Below are 20,519 nucleotides of genomic sequence, written 5' to 3'. Positions count from 1 at the left end.
TGACTATGGTAGTGACTTCTATAGTCAATACTAGTATATAGATCACTGCATTCTTAAACCACTAACTGTGGGAAAAGGACAAGAACCTGCCTCTAGTTTGCAGATAACTCACTGAATCTGTGAAGAAATATCAGATTCCTTGGAATTTTGGATCATCGAGCAATTCCCTTTTACCATATAAAAGTAATTCATGTTTCTTGTGGGAATTAGAACACCTCATATTGTGACAAAACTGTACTTGGGTCTCCATTAATTTCCAATGTAAACTGGTCTCAAAAGTCTCACTTTTAAAAGTGTCTCTGCTTTCAGTTAGGAAGCAGAATAAATTTTAACCTTAGATTGCTAAAGGACATTCACTGAGAAGTCTATTGAATCTACTGGATATTTGAGGAAGACCAAAACTCAGTTATCTTTCTGTTGCTCTAGAGATATTTAAGCAGGTTATAATTTATGTAGTAATTTATACAATTTTAAAGATAATTTTTAAAAATCCTTTTTAAAGTCTCAAATACAGTAAAAAATATAGTAAAAAATCTGTTCTATTATAATAAAAAAGTAATTTTTAAACTTGAGCAATAGAACTGTTTCCTGCATTTTAAAGAAAAATGTACATTTATTTCAATTCAGCCTTAAAATATTTTCAAGTAATGTTAAAATATTTTAATTTTTATTATTAGGGAAACATTTTCTATTCACTTATATATTAAAATCTTCTGGCAAATTAGTGTTTATACGCCTCTGTAGCACAGATGGCATTTTCTTTGTGCTTACTCTTACCTTTATGGCACAATTCTCAGAGGATTGAAAAGTGTATTCTTTCTCTACTTCTTGCATTTCAAGGCTATTATTGCTCTTTGGAGTTTGACATGGCCATTATTTACATTTTAACAAAAGGCAGTGTGTTTATGGTTTATAATACCAAGTATGCTAACTAATATGTCATTAGACAGAATAAGAGGCAAACATATTTTTAAACAAATATGCACATTTTTGCACCACACAGATTTTTGAAAACATAATATTAGCAACTTTCTTTTAGCATATTGATGACCACTGCATTGTCAAAGTTTAGAAGATGCTTGGCATTCTTCAAGCAAAGCTTTAGTAATTAACTTTTTGAAATATTGATCCACTGAAGAAAAAACAATTAGTGGTGTAAAGGACTTCAACAAACTCTACTGCAATCTAAGTAACTGTACATCTTACTGGTAAGGCACATGGATTTTCAACTCAACCATCATCAGAAATACTTTGAGGCCAGGTTACCCAAGGACCCTGTAAGGGACCGTGAATAAAAGTCATCACAAGTAACTTTGTCTTTTAGTTAACAACCAATTTATAGTCCACATACAAACAGACGCAGGCCAGGAGCTCAGCTTGGAAGGCACTTTGGGATTGTGGGGAGGAGGAGGTCCGGAAGAAGCTGTGATCAACAAGGACAATATGGGGGTCTGACCCAGTCAGTTTTCTAGACCTCCTCTCACAGCCTGTTTTTTTGTTTTGTTTTGTGTGTGTGTTTTTGTGTGTGTGTGTATGTGTTTGTTTTGTTTTTTTTTTTTTTTTGGTATTTTGTCGGCAATTCTATCAATTAGTTGCTGATGGGAGTAAGAAAGCAACTGCTTTTAGAAATGCAGCACCTCTGAGAAGTTAAAGAACTCTCAGGCATTCAGAATTTGTTCAATTGGACTGCTCTCTTCTGAACATCAAGCCAAGATGCATGGAACTGGAGTTAGGCCATTTTGGATCATGAAGCATGCTGACATGCTGACAGGGAAGGGGTGAGATTGGAAGGGTTAGAGCAGGGTGTTATAGAACATGGGATACAGGGCATCTGGGGAGAAAAACACAGGATGGGAATAAATACAGAAAGGACCGTAGACATTCTTTAGCTTTGACACATCATAGACACAAAAGGAAGGAGGAAGTCTTTCGTCTCCTCTTATTGGCTGTTTTACCTGGATCCTATTGTTGGATCATCACCCAATCAGGCATAGTAGATTTTGTAACTCAGTCATGAATTAAATGGGTGTTACTGGGTTCACTTGGGAATATAGTATTGGGTGATATGTGTGTAAGAAAATTTGTTCTGAGTTTTAAACAACCAATTTACAAGTGAACATTTAGAAGGCAACCTATGTATCATTTGAGGATTATCCAAATTAACCCATCCTTACAAAAGTCAGCTTTTGATTCCTCTGGGAGTTACCTCCATGGTATGTGTGATTCAGAGCTATAGGGCTACCATTTCTAGTCTCTTAACCATGTAATTTCTCATTGGCTGCCTACAAAAGTTAAGAAAGGAATAAAAAGAGAAGAATGCATTGAAACCAGTTCCACTATGTGGCAATTGTGATTAAAACCTTACTTTGGTGAAGGACACTATGTTTCAAAAAGACGGTGTGGTTTTAATGGCCCATTTTCTTTCTCCACTTTCTAACCAATCTCCATTTCTATAACTGCATTATAAAGAGCCCTTCCGTTCTTTGGAGAGAAAGGTGCTTATGGGATCAGCACAGCTTTTTGAAACAAAGGGCTAGATGAATTGCACCAACTTCCACTGATCCATTTTTGCACGTTTTTGAGGTTCTTCTGGGGTTTCATGAATGACACATGTCTAATGAACATTGGACAAAATAGTAAGGTCTAATGAGGCCAAAGTGCATGTTTATTTCTACTTTCCAGGCAGGCACTGCGTGGGAAACAAGGGGAATGCGTTCTTCACCGATGCCAACCAGACGGCTTCATGGCATTGCATCCCTTTGGACCTTTCTGGATAAGTTCTGAAGTGACCTTTCTGAACCTTTGCTTCTTATTGGAATCACCTGGGAAGCTTTAAAAATACTGATGCCTTAGGCCAGTGGTCGGCAAACCACGGCTCGGGAGCCACATGCGGCTCGCGAGCCGCGGTTTGCCGCTCTGTTGACTAATGAGTTATATTAGTCATATACTACCCTTTACCTCTTTGCACACAATATGCCACAATTGCCTAATCCTCACAGCTTCCAACTACACGGTAACATTTAGTCTAGTAGGCCACAACTTCCTGATTTCGAGTTGTGACCTGGGCACCAGGATTTTTTAAAGCTCCCCAGGAGATTCTAATGTGCAGCCAAGGTGAAGAACCACTCCTCTACACTCAGTTCACTTTATATTAGAAACATGTTGATTTACATAGAATTTTAAAGTTCAATTTAGGTCAATGAATATTTATTGAGTACCTACTCATATAAAGTACACAGCAAACTTTTGACACAGCCCATACCAACAGGTAGCTAAAATCTAGCATAGGAAAGACTGGGCTAGTGCAGAGGGAGGGGGCAGGCAGGTATGGAGAGGCTGTGTTTTACATAAAATACTGTACAAAGTGCTCTTCTTCCAGATCGAAGACATTTGCTGTAAGGTTTCAAAGAAAATAGAACTGTATTTGGCTGGGGTCTGGGGAGTCAGAAGACATTTCACAGAGGCAGTGGTCTCTGACATGGCCTTTCAGGAGCAGGGAAGATTTCCATAGGTGTGGACAGGGAGAGAGGCTTCCAGGCTGAGGTGAAAGGGACCCATGTGGCTGGAGAGCAGGGGCCTGCGTTAAGTGTGCTGCCACCTCGGGTGTGTTTTCTGAGTAACAGGTGAAAAGCTTTGGGATCATACTGGAGCAAGCCTTGAAGGCCCCAGGGCAGAACAGCTGGCACTGGAGTGAGCTCCAGGGAGCCATTGGGGGTTTGAAATTGGGGAATAATATGACCGGAGTAGTACTTTGGGAAGAATGAGCTGATGCTGAGATTTGGGCTGGATTTGAGTGGGGGAGAAACAACAGGACTAGAGTGCACAGGACAGTTCCCCCAAAACAAAGAATTATCCAGCCCCAAATGTCAATAATGCTGACCTTGAGAAACCCTGCTTTACCATAATCCAATAGCTCAATTTCAAATTGGGGCGGGGGGATTGGGGTGGGGGGACGGGGCTTTTATATTTTAGGTTAGACAGTGCCATCTAATGGCCAAATATAATATTTATCCCAGCTCTCCAACACCAAAAGGCAATAAATTTAAAAAAATATTCAGAAAGCTAGGACAAATAAAGATGAAAAATATCCTCCCATGGGAGAACTGTCTAGGGTTTACAGAAATGTGATGGGGAGGTTGGGTGTGCAACTGTGAAGGAGCAATCCTGGAATTAGGAAGTTCTCTTTGGTTATAGGATATTTCATAACAGACGCCAGTAGGGAAATAGAACGTCTTGCAGGATGCATTCTACGTGAAATGCATGCTATTTTATTACAGTTGCCCATATTGTTAGCGCATACATGAAAATGGAAACAAAAATCTAATAATTCTGCTAAATAATTGACCGAAACCTTGATTTTAGAGTCATGAAAATATAAGATGAAGAGAACTAGAAACTTCTATTTGGTAAATAAATATATATATATCTCCCCAAGAAGCAGCACTCTACATGCCTTATATTTTACCTTCTCTACTAGATTGTAAGCTCCTTGAGGCCAGGGACTGTGCCCTATTCATATCTTTGTGTATCTCACAGTCTCCAGCATAGCATTTTATATATACACAAATGACTTTTTGAGTGAATGAATTTGTTTTTATACTGAAAATCCTTGCCTTGAAGTGAAGAAAACGTCAAGCCTTTCTAAGCAATAACTATTTGTTCACTTGAGTAATTTGCCTGCTGAGGGTGCCCAGCTCAGGGAACACCAGAAACTTGGGCGCAGGGGATGGGTAACAGATGCTTCCAGTTCATATCACTGGGGAGCAAACTGTGCTGTGATGAGCAATCCCAGGACAATTTTTGGGCTAGAGTGTGAATGGTAGATTTCTCTATCTAATGTAAGATTCATTCACCCAAAAAATATCTGTTGAGTGTCTACTTGTGCTAAGCACTCTTCTAGGCACTGGGGATATTGCAGTGAGCTTGTCTAAAAATCCCTTAAGTTGAAAGGCAGGTTTTGAATTGGTGGGTTAGAATACAGAGGCAAATTCCCCTTCCCTTCTACTTTCCCAGTTAGCGTAATATTTTATATATAGAAAATGCAATTTGGTTAATGACCTCCTAGCAGTTCACAACTACTAAAGACCTCTCCTTTCACACCCACTGCTCTGCAGGGGCAAGTGAAGAACACTCTCCCGTCACTTCCTCCCCTTATTTGCATCTCTTTCTTCCTCACTGCCTCATACACTTCCAGACTTTTGGGGAAAGGGGAGGAGTGGGAGTGTCAGTATATTTATGGGCAGACAAAGATGACTCTTGCATAGTTTGCAAGTAGCCATTGAAGCTAGTAGTTTAAAAAGTGTCCCCACAGAAGATTTCTTATTGGCTGGTTTATTAGCAACCCTTTAGTTCTAGAGTCTAGGGATATATAAATTTCACTCACCATTGTATAAAAAAAAAGGTGCAGACAGGTGGGTGGAGCCCTGTTTTGGCTATAGAATAAGTGCCCTGTGCAATATTGAGTGTCTCAGTGATTTTGATATCTCAGGCACATTTGGGCACCTTATTTTGTGGCTCAGTACACCCAGGATAAGCAAAAATGCTTCTCCACATATGTGACTTGCATGGCATGACCTCCTAATGCTAGGTAGAAGCTGACTTAATGAAGCCACCGAAACTAAAGCTATAGATGTAATCAATGAAAGGTGATGGAGACCTCCCATCTTCTTCCTTTTTATTGTTTGGCGAGTTAGTGAAACCTAAGGTCACTACTGTTTAACTCTTCTCAGCCCAAGCATATATGGCCCCTAATTGCTCCTAGTAGGGTCTAAACATCCCTAACCCAGCATGGGGCAGGGGAGCATGCTAGCTTTTCCCCAAAGCAGTGGGTGGCAGCGGCATGACATCTTTGGTTCATCTATTATTGTCTTCTCACATTTTTGTTGGAATCTTTAAAAGGTACAGCCCCACATCTCTTCCCCAGCGGAGACTGCAGGAGTCCACAGAGGATTTATACAAAACACTCCTTGCCACAGGCCCAGCAGTGTGGGAACTTACTCAAATCCAGTTGCTTGGGAAACACTGGTTCTGGCTTACCCTCCTTCCCTCTCCACAGTCTGCCCCCTTACACAGCAGGCACCCAGACCTCCTTAAAGTTCATCACTCTCCACCACACTCTGAGAAGAGCACGAATACACCATTGTGCTTTCCATGGAGGAGAAGGCAGAGAAAATGTCAAGTCCTTTACTGGTGAGAGATCCATAGCGACTGCCACTGGGCCGGATGGACATGGGCGGTGGGATCTGCTGGTGCCACTGAGCTGGAAAATGAACCAAATAACATGTTGCAATCAGAGGGGTGCTCCGCAGGGGTGCATTCTGTTGCCACGCCAACACTTTCTGTGGGGTCTTGGTAAAGCTTTCACCTATATCTGGGTCTGCAATAACTCATTTGTAAAAGAGAACTCTCTCCTTCCCTGCCAGGAATAGGGAAACTGGGCTAGTGATCTCTTAAACCCCTAATTGAAAAACCTGTGATTCTAATCCAGTAAGATCTGGGACTATAAGAAGGAAGAGCGGGCGCCCAGGTGATTTATCAAAATTACCCCTCTGACCGACCTAGCATGGGGCCTGTGCGGGACAGTGTAGAGAGGGCTGTAGGCTATCAGAAGGTGGAGACAAGAAACCTGTGGAAATGGAAGCCCAAAGATGGGTCCTGACCTCTGAGAAGTACCCACCCCATGCTCTTATCACCCTAATCAGCCATGAGCTATAGCAAGAACACTGAAAAGTAATTATGTGCCATCAAGCACGGTTCAGGGCAAAAGAGAATGTATGAGAGATCCCATGTTCACCAAGCACTATCCAAAGGAGACCCTGTTTTCAGCAGACACAACCAGTAGGCGTGGCCCATGGCTTGAATGAACTATCCATCCAAACTGCCCAGTCTCCGCTGTTGTCTCTGATTCAGAAACTGCCACACAGTCTTCTGATTAGGTTTCCAGAGGCTTTGATGTGAAGAAGAGGGAGTATCAGGTGAGGAATCATGAGGCTCTGGGTTCTAGAAAGGTATCCAGCATTCCCATTTATAAATTGGTCCTTTGTTCATGTCATTGTTTTAAATCAGTCTTTCAGCGTTTAAATACTTCTGAGTGAATTAATAAGATCAAACTTCGGAAGCTACAAAACCCAGGACAAAACTTACAGTGTTTCCACTGAAGAGCCAGCCCTTGGAAGGCCATAGTAAAGAGCCAGCCCTTGGAAGGCCATAGTAAAGAGCCAGCCCTTGGAAGACCATAGTAAAGAGCCAGCCCTTGGAAGGCCATAGTAAAGAGCCAGCCCTTGGAAGGCCATAGTAAAGAGCTAGCCAAACCTCTCCCCCAGCCCTCCATCCCTTAGCCTCTCCCTGCTCTCTCTGACATCGCACCCAGACTCCTATAATTGCTACTATTAGAAGCCCGAGAGAGAGAGAGAGAGAGAGAGAGAGAGAGAGAGAGAGAGAGAGAGAGAAGCCTACTGTCCTCATTCCTCAGACAGGCAGGAAGTGGGGTGAGGGACATAGCAGATTGATTTTAGCCCAAGTTTGCCATCCCTTCTTCCACCCACAAGTCCCAACTAAGGAAATAGCGCCTCCTATTGGTGCTGTAGAATCAAGACAGGAACAAGGGAGAGGTGAGCCAGGGCAAACTGAACCACCGAGGGCAGGGTTGGGGTGAGTCATCAGGTTCAGGGTTTATTGGTATGGAGTTAGAGACCTAGTTCCTTCAGACAGGTGAAGCTTGGGAAATGGTTAAGGAACTTAGCCTAGATCCGTGGTCGGCAAACTGTGGCTCTCAAGCCACATGCGGCTCTTTGGCCCCTTGAGTGTGGCTCTTCCACAAAATACCACGGCCTGGGCGAGTCTATTTTGAAGAAGTGGCATTCGAAGAAGTTTAAGTTTAAAAAATTTGGCTCTCAAAAGAAATTTTAATCGTTGTACTGTTGATATTTGGCTCTGTTGACTAATGAGTTTGCCGACCACTGGCCTAGATTAACAAACATATCACTGTCCTCTCTCCACTGACTTTCCCTGGGAAAGTACATTAGAGTCAGCTTCTCTCAGAGTTGAGTTTCTTTTCGAGCCTAAGAATAAGGGAACATAATCAGAAAGCTATATATTTCCTCTAAATATTAGACCTAGGAAAATAGCAGGGCAAGTCTCCTCTATGGCACTAAAAAAAAAAGGGGGGGGGAGTATCTGGTGTACACCTATGAATAAATAGCAGGGACCTTAGGTTCTAATCTAGACAATTACTATTTTTTTTTTTTTGGTTAATCCTCACCCAAGGATATTTTTCCCACTGATATATACTAGTAGAGAGAGTGGAAGGAAGGAAAGGTGGGAAATAGAGAGAAAGATTGAGAGAGAGACACGTCAATTAGTTGCCTTCCGCACACACCCTGACCAGGGCCAGGATTGAACCTGCAACCCAGGTATATGCCCTTGACCAGGAATCGAACTCTTGACCCTTCAGTGCACGGGTCAACACTCTAACCACTGAGCTACGCCGGCCAGGGTAAAAAAAAAAAAGATTTAAAAAGTTGCCTATTACATACAGATGTTCAACCAATGCCAGTACACCTACCATATATATCCAGCCGAGCAGTGCATGACACGATACCGGCTTCGTTCTTTGCTGATAGTGTGTACCATCCGGCGTCTGATTTCTTGGCAGGCTGAATGAGGAGGCAGACATACCCCGTCGTGTCCTGGTGCATACTGGAGAAAAGAAAGAATATATCCATTTTGCATCTGGGGCAGAAACGGCTTGTCAAGATTGGGCTCAGGGAAACACTGGGGACAAATCCAGTGGTGCAGTGTTCCTAGGTGGAGGAAAGGGGAACCCAGCTTAAAGCAAACATCAAAGGCAAACTTGAGGTAGAAAGAAGTCACAAAAGAGCCACAATTAACCTAGCGAGGCTGTGATGAAGGCTGAGACCCAGTCTTGTTCTCCTGATTGCTCTAACTCCCCACCGGGGCAGCCCTACTTGTCACAACCAAAGTCCAGAAAAATCTCTTTTCCAAACCAGGTTGGACATTTCAACAAGAACTTTGTTAGGAAGTGATGGAAAAGCTTGGTCCCAAGCCCAGAGGAACTGTTAGCATGGAGGGAGTATTTCTTAATGTAACCAACTGGGCATGTACAGCATTTAGCTCAATACAGTTCAGGAGCAAATGAGCATGTTCTTCCTTCTGTTTCCTCTACATCAGTAGTTCTCCACCTTGCCTGAAGATTGCAATCCCAGGTAATTCCACCAGGATTTCAGGCTGGGTTGAAGCTGTTACCTTCATGTAGACCAGTGGTTCCCAATGTGGGGCACACACCCCACAGGGGGGCAATTTGATTTTTAAGGGGGGCAATTCGAGAATGAGTCATTAACAGTGAATTTTTGCATTTCTTATGGGTCTAGGGGCCTCATATACAGTATATAAATATATATTGTGCCGAAACCGGTTTGGCTCACTGGATAGAGCGTCGGCCTGCGGACTGAAAGGTCCCGGGTTCGATTCCGGTCAAGGGCATGTACCTTGGTTGCGGGCACATCCTCAGTGGGAGGTGTGCAGGAGGCAGCTGATCGATGTTTCTCTCTCATCGATGTTTCTAACTCTCTATCCCTCTCCTTTCCTCTCTGTGAAATATCAATAAAATATATTTAAAAATAAATAAATATATATTGTGACATATTTATGCATTTCAGTTCTCTATTATATGTTTTGAAACTTTATTTACTATTTTTCATATCACTTCATATTCTTATTTTTTTAAAAACAATTTCTTAGTGATTTCTTCCTCAGTATTTCAACTGTCCTTTCATTCTTTTATTTTTCTCTTTCATGGATGCCATGTTCTTTGGAAGCTTGTTGAGACCAAGTGAATGGCCTTTTAGGCTTCCTCCACGTGAATAGGAGTTCACATTTTGAATATTAAGAATTATATGTCACAGGGGAGGGGGGCATCAGGATTTTAGAGATGCTTAGGTGGGGCATGGCCAAAAAAAGGTTGGGAACCACTGATTTAGACTGAAGTGTAAACTTGAGAATATTCTCAGTTCTTGCTTAAGTTTTACCCGATAAAATCCTGACCTATATATACATAGACTTCTCAGATGCCCAAATTCTTTAAAACCTGACAGCTGCAACAGTCCCTGGGACAAATTTCCTTTACTGTGAAGAAATAATTCTCAGTAGGAATTTCTGTACACTAGCTGCCTTTGTTTGCTTGCCCCCTTGTGGCATAAAACCAAAATGGCAAAGAAATAAAGTTGGTTAGGGAAATCAAGCAAGGCACCCACTGTAAGAAACGTGATCCTTAAAGTTACTTCAAAAACAACCATGTGGTGACGATGGATAGAGAAGGAGTTTAACTGCCTTCACGTTTTGTTTTGTTTTATTTTATTTTATTTTATTTTAGCTTATCATCATCACAGAGGCTTTCTGGGAGCTAATATGACTAAAGACACATGACAGAAACTATGCTTAGTCTTCATAAATTCTTTGTTCATTTTTGTTTATTTGTAATTTTTAAAATCTTCACCTAAGAATATGTTTTATTGATTTCAGAGAGAGGAGAAGGGAGCAGGAGAGAGAAACATTGATGTGAGAGAGAAACATCGATTCGTTTTCTCTCATGTGTGCACCAAACCTGCAACCTAGGTATGTACCCTGACCGGGAATTGAACCTGCAACCTTTCGGTGCACAGGAAGATACTCTAACCAACTGAGCCACCAGCCAGGGCTGTTTTAATTTTTATAGGAGTTTATTTGAGCCAAACCGATGACATATGCTGGGAAGCAAGATCTCAAGTGCTCCTCCTTAGACATTTTTTTCTGTATATATTTTATTGTTGATAGAATTATAGATGTCTCCTGTTTATCCCCCTTTATACCCGTCCTCCCAGCCCCTCACATCTCCCATGTCTTCACAGTTAAAAATGGTGGGACGTTCATACAATAGACTACTCCCCAGCAACAATGAGGGATAAATTCTTGATATGCACAATAACATGGACATAACTCAAATGCATTAATCTCAGCAAAAGAAGCCAGATTCCAAAGGCTACAGAGAGATGTGGGTGTCCCTCTGGATGTGGGGTCCGTACCTGATTCTCTCTCTGGTGCAAGGAATGGTCTCATTGTCCTTCTTCCAGTAGAACACAGGTGGCGGCATGCCTATCACCCGGCACTCCAGCCTCACCAGGTGGCCCTCGGGAACCCCGCTGTTCTGCAGTTTCTCCAGGATCACAGGTGCTTTCTTAACCTCTTTGGCTGAACAAGAGAAGGACCATTCTTGTTTGAACAGTAAGTGCCTGGGGGTTCATTTCTCAAACTCATTCCAGTTCTGGAATTTAGCAGAGTAGACCCCCACCCCCTTAGCTCCTCTTCAGAACACTTCTCACTCCTCCAAGTGGGAGTCACTGCCTTGACAAAAGCTCCAGAAAAAATTAAAAAAGAAATGAGGAAACTGTCTCTGCACATCCTATAAGAGGGAACACTCAAGGGTCTGGGTCACACACAGAGGATGCAAATGGTAGGTGTGCAATTTAAGGAGTTCCTTTTTTTGCTCAGCAGTAAAATTTGAGAAACAATATATTTTATGTACTGCACATATTCTCTTTCTTTTTCATAGGAGTTCATTTTGTAAAAGATATATTAATTTTCTTGAACTTTTTATTTGGAAGAAGTTTATAGCTATAGAAAAGTTGAAAGAAGCATATACTATTTTTAAAAAATACACAAATTATACTTCCCAAGGAGGCTTTTGCAGGAGGGTGGGGAAAACAATTAAGACAAATATACCACAGATCTTGGGGTTCCAGAGTCAATATTTAAGCAAAAGAGTGGGGAAAAGTAAAAGTTGGCAATCAATATATCATTGCAGAATAAACTTGTTCTACTCTGTTGGTAAGAAGAAACCACGAGTGAGAAAAAGAAAAAGATATGTGGGGGAACCAGCCACTGGCCTGGAGAGAGGATTAGCATGCTGAAGCCACCCCGATTTCCTGTAGGAGCCACACCTGGGAGAAAGCCCAGCACTCAAATTTGTATGTTCTGAAATTTAATTCTGGCTGGACTACTACCCGGAAGGGCTGGTACCACATAGGTGACGATGACTTGTCCTTTTTTGCAGGCGTTCATTTTGTTCACATCATCTTATAAGGTAAAAATTCATTGTCTAGTTATGGTCTCAGCATTTGTTGGGCACCTTCCATGTTGCAGGCAGAGTCAGACACCGGAGATCCACAGAAGAACAGGTCAGAATCTCTGACCTTAGAAGCTCATAGTCTCTTCCGGGGGCATGGGAGTAAACAACTACAGAGTAAGTGTTCTGAGAGTGTCTCCTTGCCTAAGTACTATGGAAACAGAGGAGGATGTGCCTCGTGGGTCCTCTGTGCCTTGGTAGTGACATTTTAATTAAGCCTTAGGGAATCAGTAAGAGGTTGCTAGGCAGAGAAGGGCAGGTAGATGGACCACTGATGCAAAGGTATGGAAGCTTAGAGAGTGGGGTGAGGAAGAGCCTTGTGTGTTCCAGGAGTGATGAACTGTAGGGCAAGTGACTTGAATTTAGTAATGCTCAGTTAATTAATTGGATAATTAATTAATTGATAAATTAACTATTAAAATGACTCATTTATTGCATGCATACTAGGCACACGGCACCCTATTATATTTTTAGCTTACTGATATGTGTTCGAAAGCAATGTACAAAATATGGCCCCTATTACAGTGAAGGGGAAACTGAGATTAGACTTGGTGGGGAAAAGGACTAAAGAATACTGTCAGAGGCTCTGTATATTTGGGCAATGACGTTGGAAGAAGTCACATTTAAGGGTCCCAGCAGCAAACCTTACCTACTACAGTGAGCTCCAGACTAAAGGAATTCTGTCCGGTTTTGTTGGTAGCAACACACGTGTAGGTCCCCGCATCACGTTGAGTGAGAGGGTCAATGAGCAGAGAGTGGACTCCAGTCTCTCTGACCAGCATCTTGTGGGAGACATCTGGTAGCACAGGTTGGCCATTGAGCAGCCATGTCAGCTCTGGGGGCGGTAAGCCACTCACCTAAAAAAAAAAACACAGGACAGCTGAGGCAAATGAGAGACTGATGACAGGCAGATTGATTTGGTGGCTGAATTCTTCATCCTTACCTGGCACCAAATAGTGAAAGAAAACATGGAGTAGCGAAGAGACATTGGGACAAGAGGGATCTGAATGAATGGCCACATGAATTTAAATTGTATAGTATTTTGACCCCAAATTCAGGTCATAATCTATATATATAAAAGCCTAAGTGACCAGCCGACTGGCTGACCAGCAGACCCACTGGTAGTTATGACGTGCAATGACCACCAGGGGGCAGACACTCAACGTAGGAGCTACCGAGTGACAGCAACTTTGCAGAGTTTCCTCTCACATTCCAGGACCCCTCGGGAGATGTTGGACTGCCAGTTTCAGCCTGATCCCCATAGGCCAGGCCAGTGGTCGGCAAACTGCAGCTCGTGAGCCACATGCAGCTTGTGAGCCACGGTTTGCCGCTCTGTTGACTAATGAGTTTGCCGACCACTGGGATCGGGGCTTAATCACAAGGAACAACAACAGCCTATAATTATTGGAATCGAGAGTCTAGGTCAGTGGTTGGCAAACTCGTTAGTCAACAGAGTGGCAAACTGCTGCTTGCGAGCCGCATGTGGCTTGTGAACTGCAGTTTGCCAACCACTGGGCCAGGCCAAGGGACCCCACCGGTGCACGAATCCACGCACCGGGCCTCTAGTTACAGAATAAATAAGAATGAAGAAGCTAAATAGGCCTGCAGTGTCAGTTTCAGAGATGACACCTTGTTCACATACCTACAAGTGAGAGGAGCCAAGTGAAAGGCAGACATTAAACCAGTGTTCCCAAACCTTGCTGTGTATTATAATCACATGGGGAGCATTTGAAAATCCTGATGCCTACAGTTAACATAGCAATGTTAAATCAGACTCTGTGGGGATGGGACCCAGGCATGGGTAACTGTTAGGGTTTATGGTGAAAGAAGTAATAGTCAATCCCAAATATTCTTTAGGCATTCATTGGGAGAGCAAGAATCACCAAGAGAAATGGACTTTATGAATGCTTACCCACAAGCCTTTACTAATTTGCATATAAATTTCCCATCGTACTTTGCATCTTTGTCGAGGCAGATGGGATGATTAAGTTTCTCTTCGTACTGAGAGATATCCAGGCTGCCTAAGTGAACCTCATTTCTGATCACAGAATTAGAATGTGAAATAGCTACAGGTGATGAATGTTGACTAGCATGAGAAATTAGTGTCTGTTTTCATAATTGCCTTGGAGCCATCTTTTTATGATTATAATTTTTATTTTTTAGATATGTTTTTATTGATTTCAGAGAGGAAGGGAAGGGGGGGAGAGGGAGAGAGAGAGAAACATCAGTGATGAGAGAGAATCATTGATTGGCTGCCTCCTATATGCCCCACACTGGGGATCGAGCCTGCAACCCGGGCATGTGACCTGACCGGGAATCCAACTGTGACCTCTTGGTTTATAAGTTGACACTCAACCACTGAACCATGCTGGTTGGGCCATGATTATAATTTTTAAAAGGCTCTATCTTACAGCAATGTGCTCCAAGGATGGAAAAGTCACACTTTTGGCTTTATAGTAATAAAGACTTTCCAGGCACCATAAGGAAAATGGAATTATAACACCTCTTTGGTTGTCTTTTACAAACACAGCATTAACTCAATACAATACCATTTAAGCCCCAGCCAGTTTGGCTCAGTGTATAGAGCGTTGGCCTGCAGACTGAAGGGTCCCGGTTAATGGCATTACCTGGGTTGCAGGCTCCTCCCCGGCCCAGGCCCTATTTGGGGCTCATGTAGGAGGCAACCAACTGATGTGTTTCTCTCACATTGATATTTCTCTCTGTCTTTCCCTCTTTCTTCCACTCTCTTTAAAAATCAATGGAAAAATATCCTCAAGTGAGGATTTAAAAAAAATAAAAGATATAATGATTTTAAAATTTCATGAAATACTTTTGTCTGGTATTAAACACTCCAAAAGAGCATTGTGGGTGTGTGGGGGGAAGTGATCTCTCTCCCTTCCCCAGTCCCCTCTTCCTTGAAAAACAAACAAACAAAAAACACCACACAAAACAAATACAAACAAAAATAAGTTCAAACAAGCAAACAACTGCAAAATGTGAACCGAACTGGAACCAAGGATGGATGGGTGCTAGGGTCTACCTTACAGTCGAGCCGACAGAGGCGCCCCTCGTGAGCTACCATATCCCCAGGAGCCTGCAGGAAATGTGGTCGGAAAAAGCGTTCCTGTAGGGGCTCCTTGTCTCTTTCTTGCACTCGGGACCTTCCCCTATAACAACAAAGATGTTCAGGCATTAAATACAGAAACCAGTTTACAAATTTATGACAGTAGGCATGCAGGCATGACTATAGGGCCTGGAGAACAGATTTTTTTGGGGGGGGGGCAGTGAGGGAGGGAAAGGGTGTTGCTAGACCATAAACAAATAATAAATATAATTAGCGGTATGAAGCTCATGTAAAAAAAACAAAGTGGTAAGTATCTCTTATGCTGTAGGATTATCTTGTGAGATCTGTAGTCAAATAAACAGGCTTTAGCTTCTTTCTCTCTGAAGTCATTCTGGGTTAAGTGGTTCAGCTCTTCTTGGGTTTGACCAGCTGTTCAAAAATCTCAAAATAAACAAATATATCAGTATTCAAGTAGAACCTCAAATGAGATCCAAAAGAGAAGTCCTGTTTATTGCCCAGAACAAGGAAGCTGCAATCCCTGTGTCTCTGAGTAATAAAATTTGACCTGCCTATAAATTATGGCAGACCATTAAGATTATCATGAACTTACTGGTTCAGACTGACAAACAGTAACAGCTGTTCTTGAAAAAAAAAGAGAGAAGAAGGTATAGTGCAATGGTGGTGAAATACTGTATCTGAAACATGAGTCTCTATTTTTGTTTCTTTGGTAAGTCACATTTAATTCATCCATGTCAGCAACTATGGAATGCTTTGCTAAGATTTAATGGCCTCTATAAGACAAGGAAACGCCATGCTTTTTCCTCTTAGTGGTTAGTAAAATCAGAGAAGAAGAAAGCCAAGTGGCTTATTGGAGAAAATTGGTATATTGGAGACAACAACAATAATATTCAATCTATATGCATATAATCATTAACAGTTTTTACTTTATTAAAGAGAAAATGGTAATTTAATATAAAGAGTCTGATTTATATGTAGACAGGTGCCACTGATGGTTACAAATTTTGAAGTATCAAAAGTGTGCTGTACGTTGGCCTGCAGACTCAAGGGTCCCAGGTTCTATTCTGGTCAAGGGCATGTACCTTGAATGTGGGCATATCCCCAGTAGGGGGTGTGCAGGAGGCAGCTGATTGATGTTTCTCTCTTATGGATGTTTCCAACTCTCCCTCTCCCTTCCTCTCTGTAAAAAATCAATAAAATATATATTTTTTAAAAAAGTGTGCTGTAGACCAGTACTTCTCAAATTCAGTGTGCTTATGAGTCACCTGGGGATATTATTAAAATGTATTCTGGGGCGAGGCGTGGGATTCTGCATTTGCAACAAGCTCCCAGGTGACACTGATGCTACAGGTGGAGGACGACACATTAAGTAATGGTGCTTGGGAGGGGCTAGAGAAGGAAGATTCATATTGTCTTTACCTGTGAGACTGGCCAGTAGATGTTAGTCGACTGCGAATAGGCAAACTTTGTACCATTAAGTGGCCAGAGCAGCTGATTCTCCCCTAAGAAAATGAACAAGATTAAAATAAGAATTCTACATTTTTTTCAATTTATATAAAATTTTCTGGACATGAACATTATGAACCTAACTATTATAAGTTTTCTTTGGGGGGAATAAAAATATAATATGACTCCTTAAATCATTGTTCATATTCCAGGGGGAGGGATTTTTAAGAACATTTTGATGACTTTCATTTTTAAGTTGAGAAATACATAGAGCACAAATGAAAAAAAAAAAAAAAAGAATTCCTGTGAATTTAACATTATCTGCAGCCACACACAGAGATCATGGCCAAGTGTTCTTATACTTTCCTCAATAAAGATTACCTTCAAAACTAATATTTTAATAGAAAGAGTGGGTGAGAGTAGAAATTCCTATTCTAATGGTAGTTGAACATATTTATTCAGCCATATCTTTTAGGAAAAGTTTAAGTTAATCTCATTCAGAAAAGGAAAGCAAAATATCATGGCCTTCTAACTTTTACCCCCCCCCCCCCCAAAAAAAGGAGATTATGAGTTTGAGAGATATTCACAAGACTTTGTGAAGTAATTTGCTTTTTCTCTAAATAACAAAAACAACAGATTCTTTGATAGATTAATTTGACTCTTCAAGAGATTCAATGAGTTGATATACACAAGAGTAAGCCCAATAGGCCTGGGATGTGTTCATAGTGAATAGATATCACTAAAGCCCTTTGACAAAGGCTGAGGGGTTGAGGGACCCATCGGTGGCTAACTGGTTTTCTAAGTTGTGGTACTATGCTCTAGTTACACACAATCACAATGCTTCTCATTCATTTTCCTCAGTAATCCTTAGTAACTTGCACTTCTCAAGTTATCATTTATGACATCAACTGCTCCTTCCTCAGCATGCAGCAAAACTCTGCATCTCCACCTGGGGGTTGGCAGCCATGATGGTATAGTTGCCATCGTCATCACTGGTGGTGGACTCGATGTGCAGAGAACATGTCCCATCTCCTTCTCGCTTCATTTTGCAGTGCTCATTTCTCTTTGAAATCTGCTTCCCATCTTTGAACCAGTAGACCTGAAATGAAAGATAGTCAAGGAGGAAATACATTGTTCTGTACATCTTTAAGGAATAATGAAGTAGGGAGTAGGGTGAGGCAAGGGCTGATTCCCATCTTTATAAGTGACGTATCTCTTACAAAACACTTAGAAAAATTATAAAACATATTAAAAACAGTGTGATATGCTCCTGCACTTATACAATGCTTAAGTTAAAAAGTCTATATAATTTAGGATAGAGATAAAGCTTTTGACTATTTTTATTGTACTCATAATTACTTAAAAAGTTACCCTAAGACCAGACGTGTTTTCAGAGGTAAAGTGAAGAAAACCAGGAGCCTGAATCTTTTCCTATTATCCTATTCCCATTATCCTATCCCACTACAGGCTCAAGTCTTCTGCAGTTGCAGATCTCAGGACCTGGAATAGCTCACCTGGCTTGAAAGGATAGTGTGGTTTATTAATGTCAAGTAGAATGAGGCCAGGATTCACTCACTAAATTTCTCATCTGGCTAAAATTTAAATATATATATTTCTCAGGTTAAATTCTGTATGTATCAAGGAGCTCTCTCAAAGAGGGGAAGGGGGTGGGATTAGTACAGGTTGCAGCTGCCCTCCTCTACATTTCCTGGTTACCTAACCATACATGCTAATGCCATGCTAATTAACCTTTGTGAAAGAAGAGTGGCGAGATCCCTTGCAGCAGCCATACTGGGTGTAAATCCTTCTCTCAGCTGACTGCCAAAAAATCTGATGACTCATAAGATTTTTCAGCAGCCAGTGACAATGATATGACATTTTTAGCATTTACCAACCTAACAGTAATGATACAAATATAGCTCACTTTGTACAACAACAGGCACACTGTGGATATTCAATAAGTGTTAAAAAAAAATATCAGTTTGGCAAGAGTGATGGTTGAGTGACTCAATAGCCCAAAACAGAGGATCATGACTAAGAAAGTTATTTTAACATTTTAATAAAATTCTAATTTACCCATAAGTCTGATTTACTTTTGGCCTACTTAACAATCTTATTCCTGACTGTCTCTTTTAGTCAAATTACTGGATTTTGTTAACTTTCTGGTATTGTTTTTTTAAATATATATATATTTTTTATTGATTTCAGGGAGGAAGGGAGAGTGAGAGAGAGAAATAGAAACATCAATGATGAGAGAGAATCATTGATTGGCTGCCTCCTGCACACCCCATACTGGGGACCGAGCCCACAACCCAGACATATGCCCTGACAAAGAATTAAACTCTGACCTCCTAGGTTCATAGGTTGACGCTCAACCTCTGAGCCATGCTGGCGAGGCTTGGTGGGTTTTTTTTTTTTCCAATTTTAAAATTTTAATTTTTATTGATTTTAAAGAGAGGGAGGAATGGAGGAAAAAGGAGGAAAAGAAGGAGGAGAGAGAGAGACAGACAGAGAGAGACAGAGAGAGAGAGAGAGAGACAGAGAGAGAGAGAGAGAGAAACATCAAATTTATTGTTCACTTATTTATGCATTCATTGGTTGCTTCCTATATGTACCCTGACCAGGGATCAATCTACAACCTTGGCATATTGGGACGACACGCTATGCAGTCAGGGCTCTGGTATTGGTTTTTATTCCCCTAGTAGATATTTCACTTGAGTCTGCTAAGGCTTTCTTAAGGTAATGTCTGCAGTTCTGTGTTGCTGCTTTGCCAACTGGCTGGTCATCTTCCCTTACCTTTGGGATAGGTATTCCAACAATTTTGCAGGTGAATGTGACTGGAGAGCCTTCTGTGACTCGAAAGTGCTTAAGTCTTTTGTCAAAGATGGGAGCAATACACTTGCCCGTGGGGATCTCATCATGTTGGATTTCATCATCAGACTCATCAACAGGGGTACGTTCCAAGCGAAATTCTATTTCATTCATCAGTCTCTGCTCAAAGCTGGAAATTTTGTACTCCTGTCAAAATGGCAAACATGCTTCAATTTCAATTTCTATGGGTGAGATAGAAGGTGTCATTATAATTTGAAGGAGCAACTTTTTATGGTTCAGATGTTAGATTTATAACGTGGAACCCCAATAAACCAGGCATGTACCATTTCCAGTTCCTCACCATGAGCACTAAAGGAGATTTCAGTATCTCTACTATAATCCCAAACTGCCTTAGTGAATCCCGATTCCTCACCTTGAGCATGGAGCCCCAGTAGAATCCTGTAGGGAATGGAATGAAGATGGAATGTAATTTCCACAACTACTATTAATGTCCATTTCAATATGTAGAACTGCCTCTCTGGTATTTTGGCAAAGCTTTTCTGAATTGCATTCTGATGTATGTCTGCATTACTGATGTCCTGATTCTACTGGACAGTCCCATCTGTATACTTGAGGAAAATCTGTCTCGAATAAATCTTCCTTAACCCCACCTTGTTGACTAATGAGTTTGCCGACCACTGATCTAGGTCTTCATTGCATCTCTCTGCTCCCTTCACAACAAAACTACTTGAAACAATTTTATACTGTTACAGAATAATTTCCATGCCACCTATTCTCTTGTTAACATACACCAGTTAGGATGGTGTTCTCACTGTTCCACTGAAATTACTATTGTTAGGGTCTCCAAATTTGCCAAATCCAGTTATCTCTTATCTGTTCTTACCTTACCGGACCTCTCAGCAGCTTTAGATATAGATGGCTACTTTCTCCTTTTTGAAACATTTTCTTCTGTTGGTTTTAATGACACCATACTGGTTTTCC

The 20,519-nt window shown here is 41.4% G+C and overlaps 1 protein-coding gene across 1 annotated transcript in view; it reads right to left on the bottom strand.

Annotated features, from left to right (window-relative positions):
- Positions 1-3,187: 3,187 nt before the first annotated feature.
- The window catches only part of MYPN (myopalladin), a 99,818-nt gene continuing 82,486 nt past the window's right edge, over positions 3,188-20,519 (bottom strand). Inside the window, exons 13-20 of the mRNA XM_080687962.1 lie at positions 19,503-19,724; positions 17,656-17,805; positions 16,680-16,762; positions 15,219-15,345; positions 12,828-13,035; positions 11,079-11,244; positions 8,564-8,697; positions 3,188-6,259 (exon numbers count right to left, since the gene is read on the bottom strand). Coding sequence (XP_080544088.1) covers positions 6,090-6,259; positions 8,564-8,697; positions 11,079-11,244; positions 12,828-13,035; positions 15,219-15,345; positions 16,680-16,762; positions 17,656-17,805; positions 19,503-19,724 — 1,260 coding nt within the window. The 3' untranslated portion in view covers positions 3,188-6,089. The remainder of the gene's footprint in view (positions 6,260-8,563; positions 8,698-11,078; positions 11,245-12,827; positions 13,036-15,218; positions 15,346-16,679; positions 16,763-17,655; positions 17,806-19,502; positions 19,725-20,519) is intronic.

Source organism: Plecotus auritus (genome assembly GCF_963455305.1).
Source record: "Plecotus auritus genome assembly, chromosome: 9".
NCBI classification, from domain to species: domain Eukaryota; kingdom Metazoa; phylum Chordata; class Mammalia; order Chiroptera; family Vespertilionidae; genus Plecotus; species Plecotus auritus.
The sequence above is the reverse complement of the archived record's forward strand: the minus strand, read 5'-3'. Positions and strand labels throughout refer to the sequence as shown.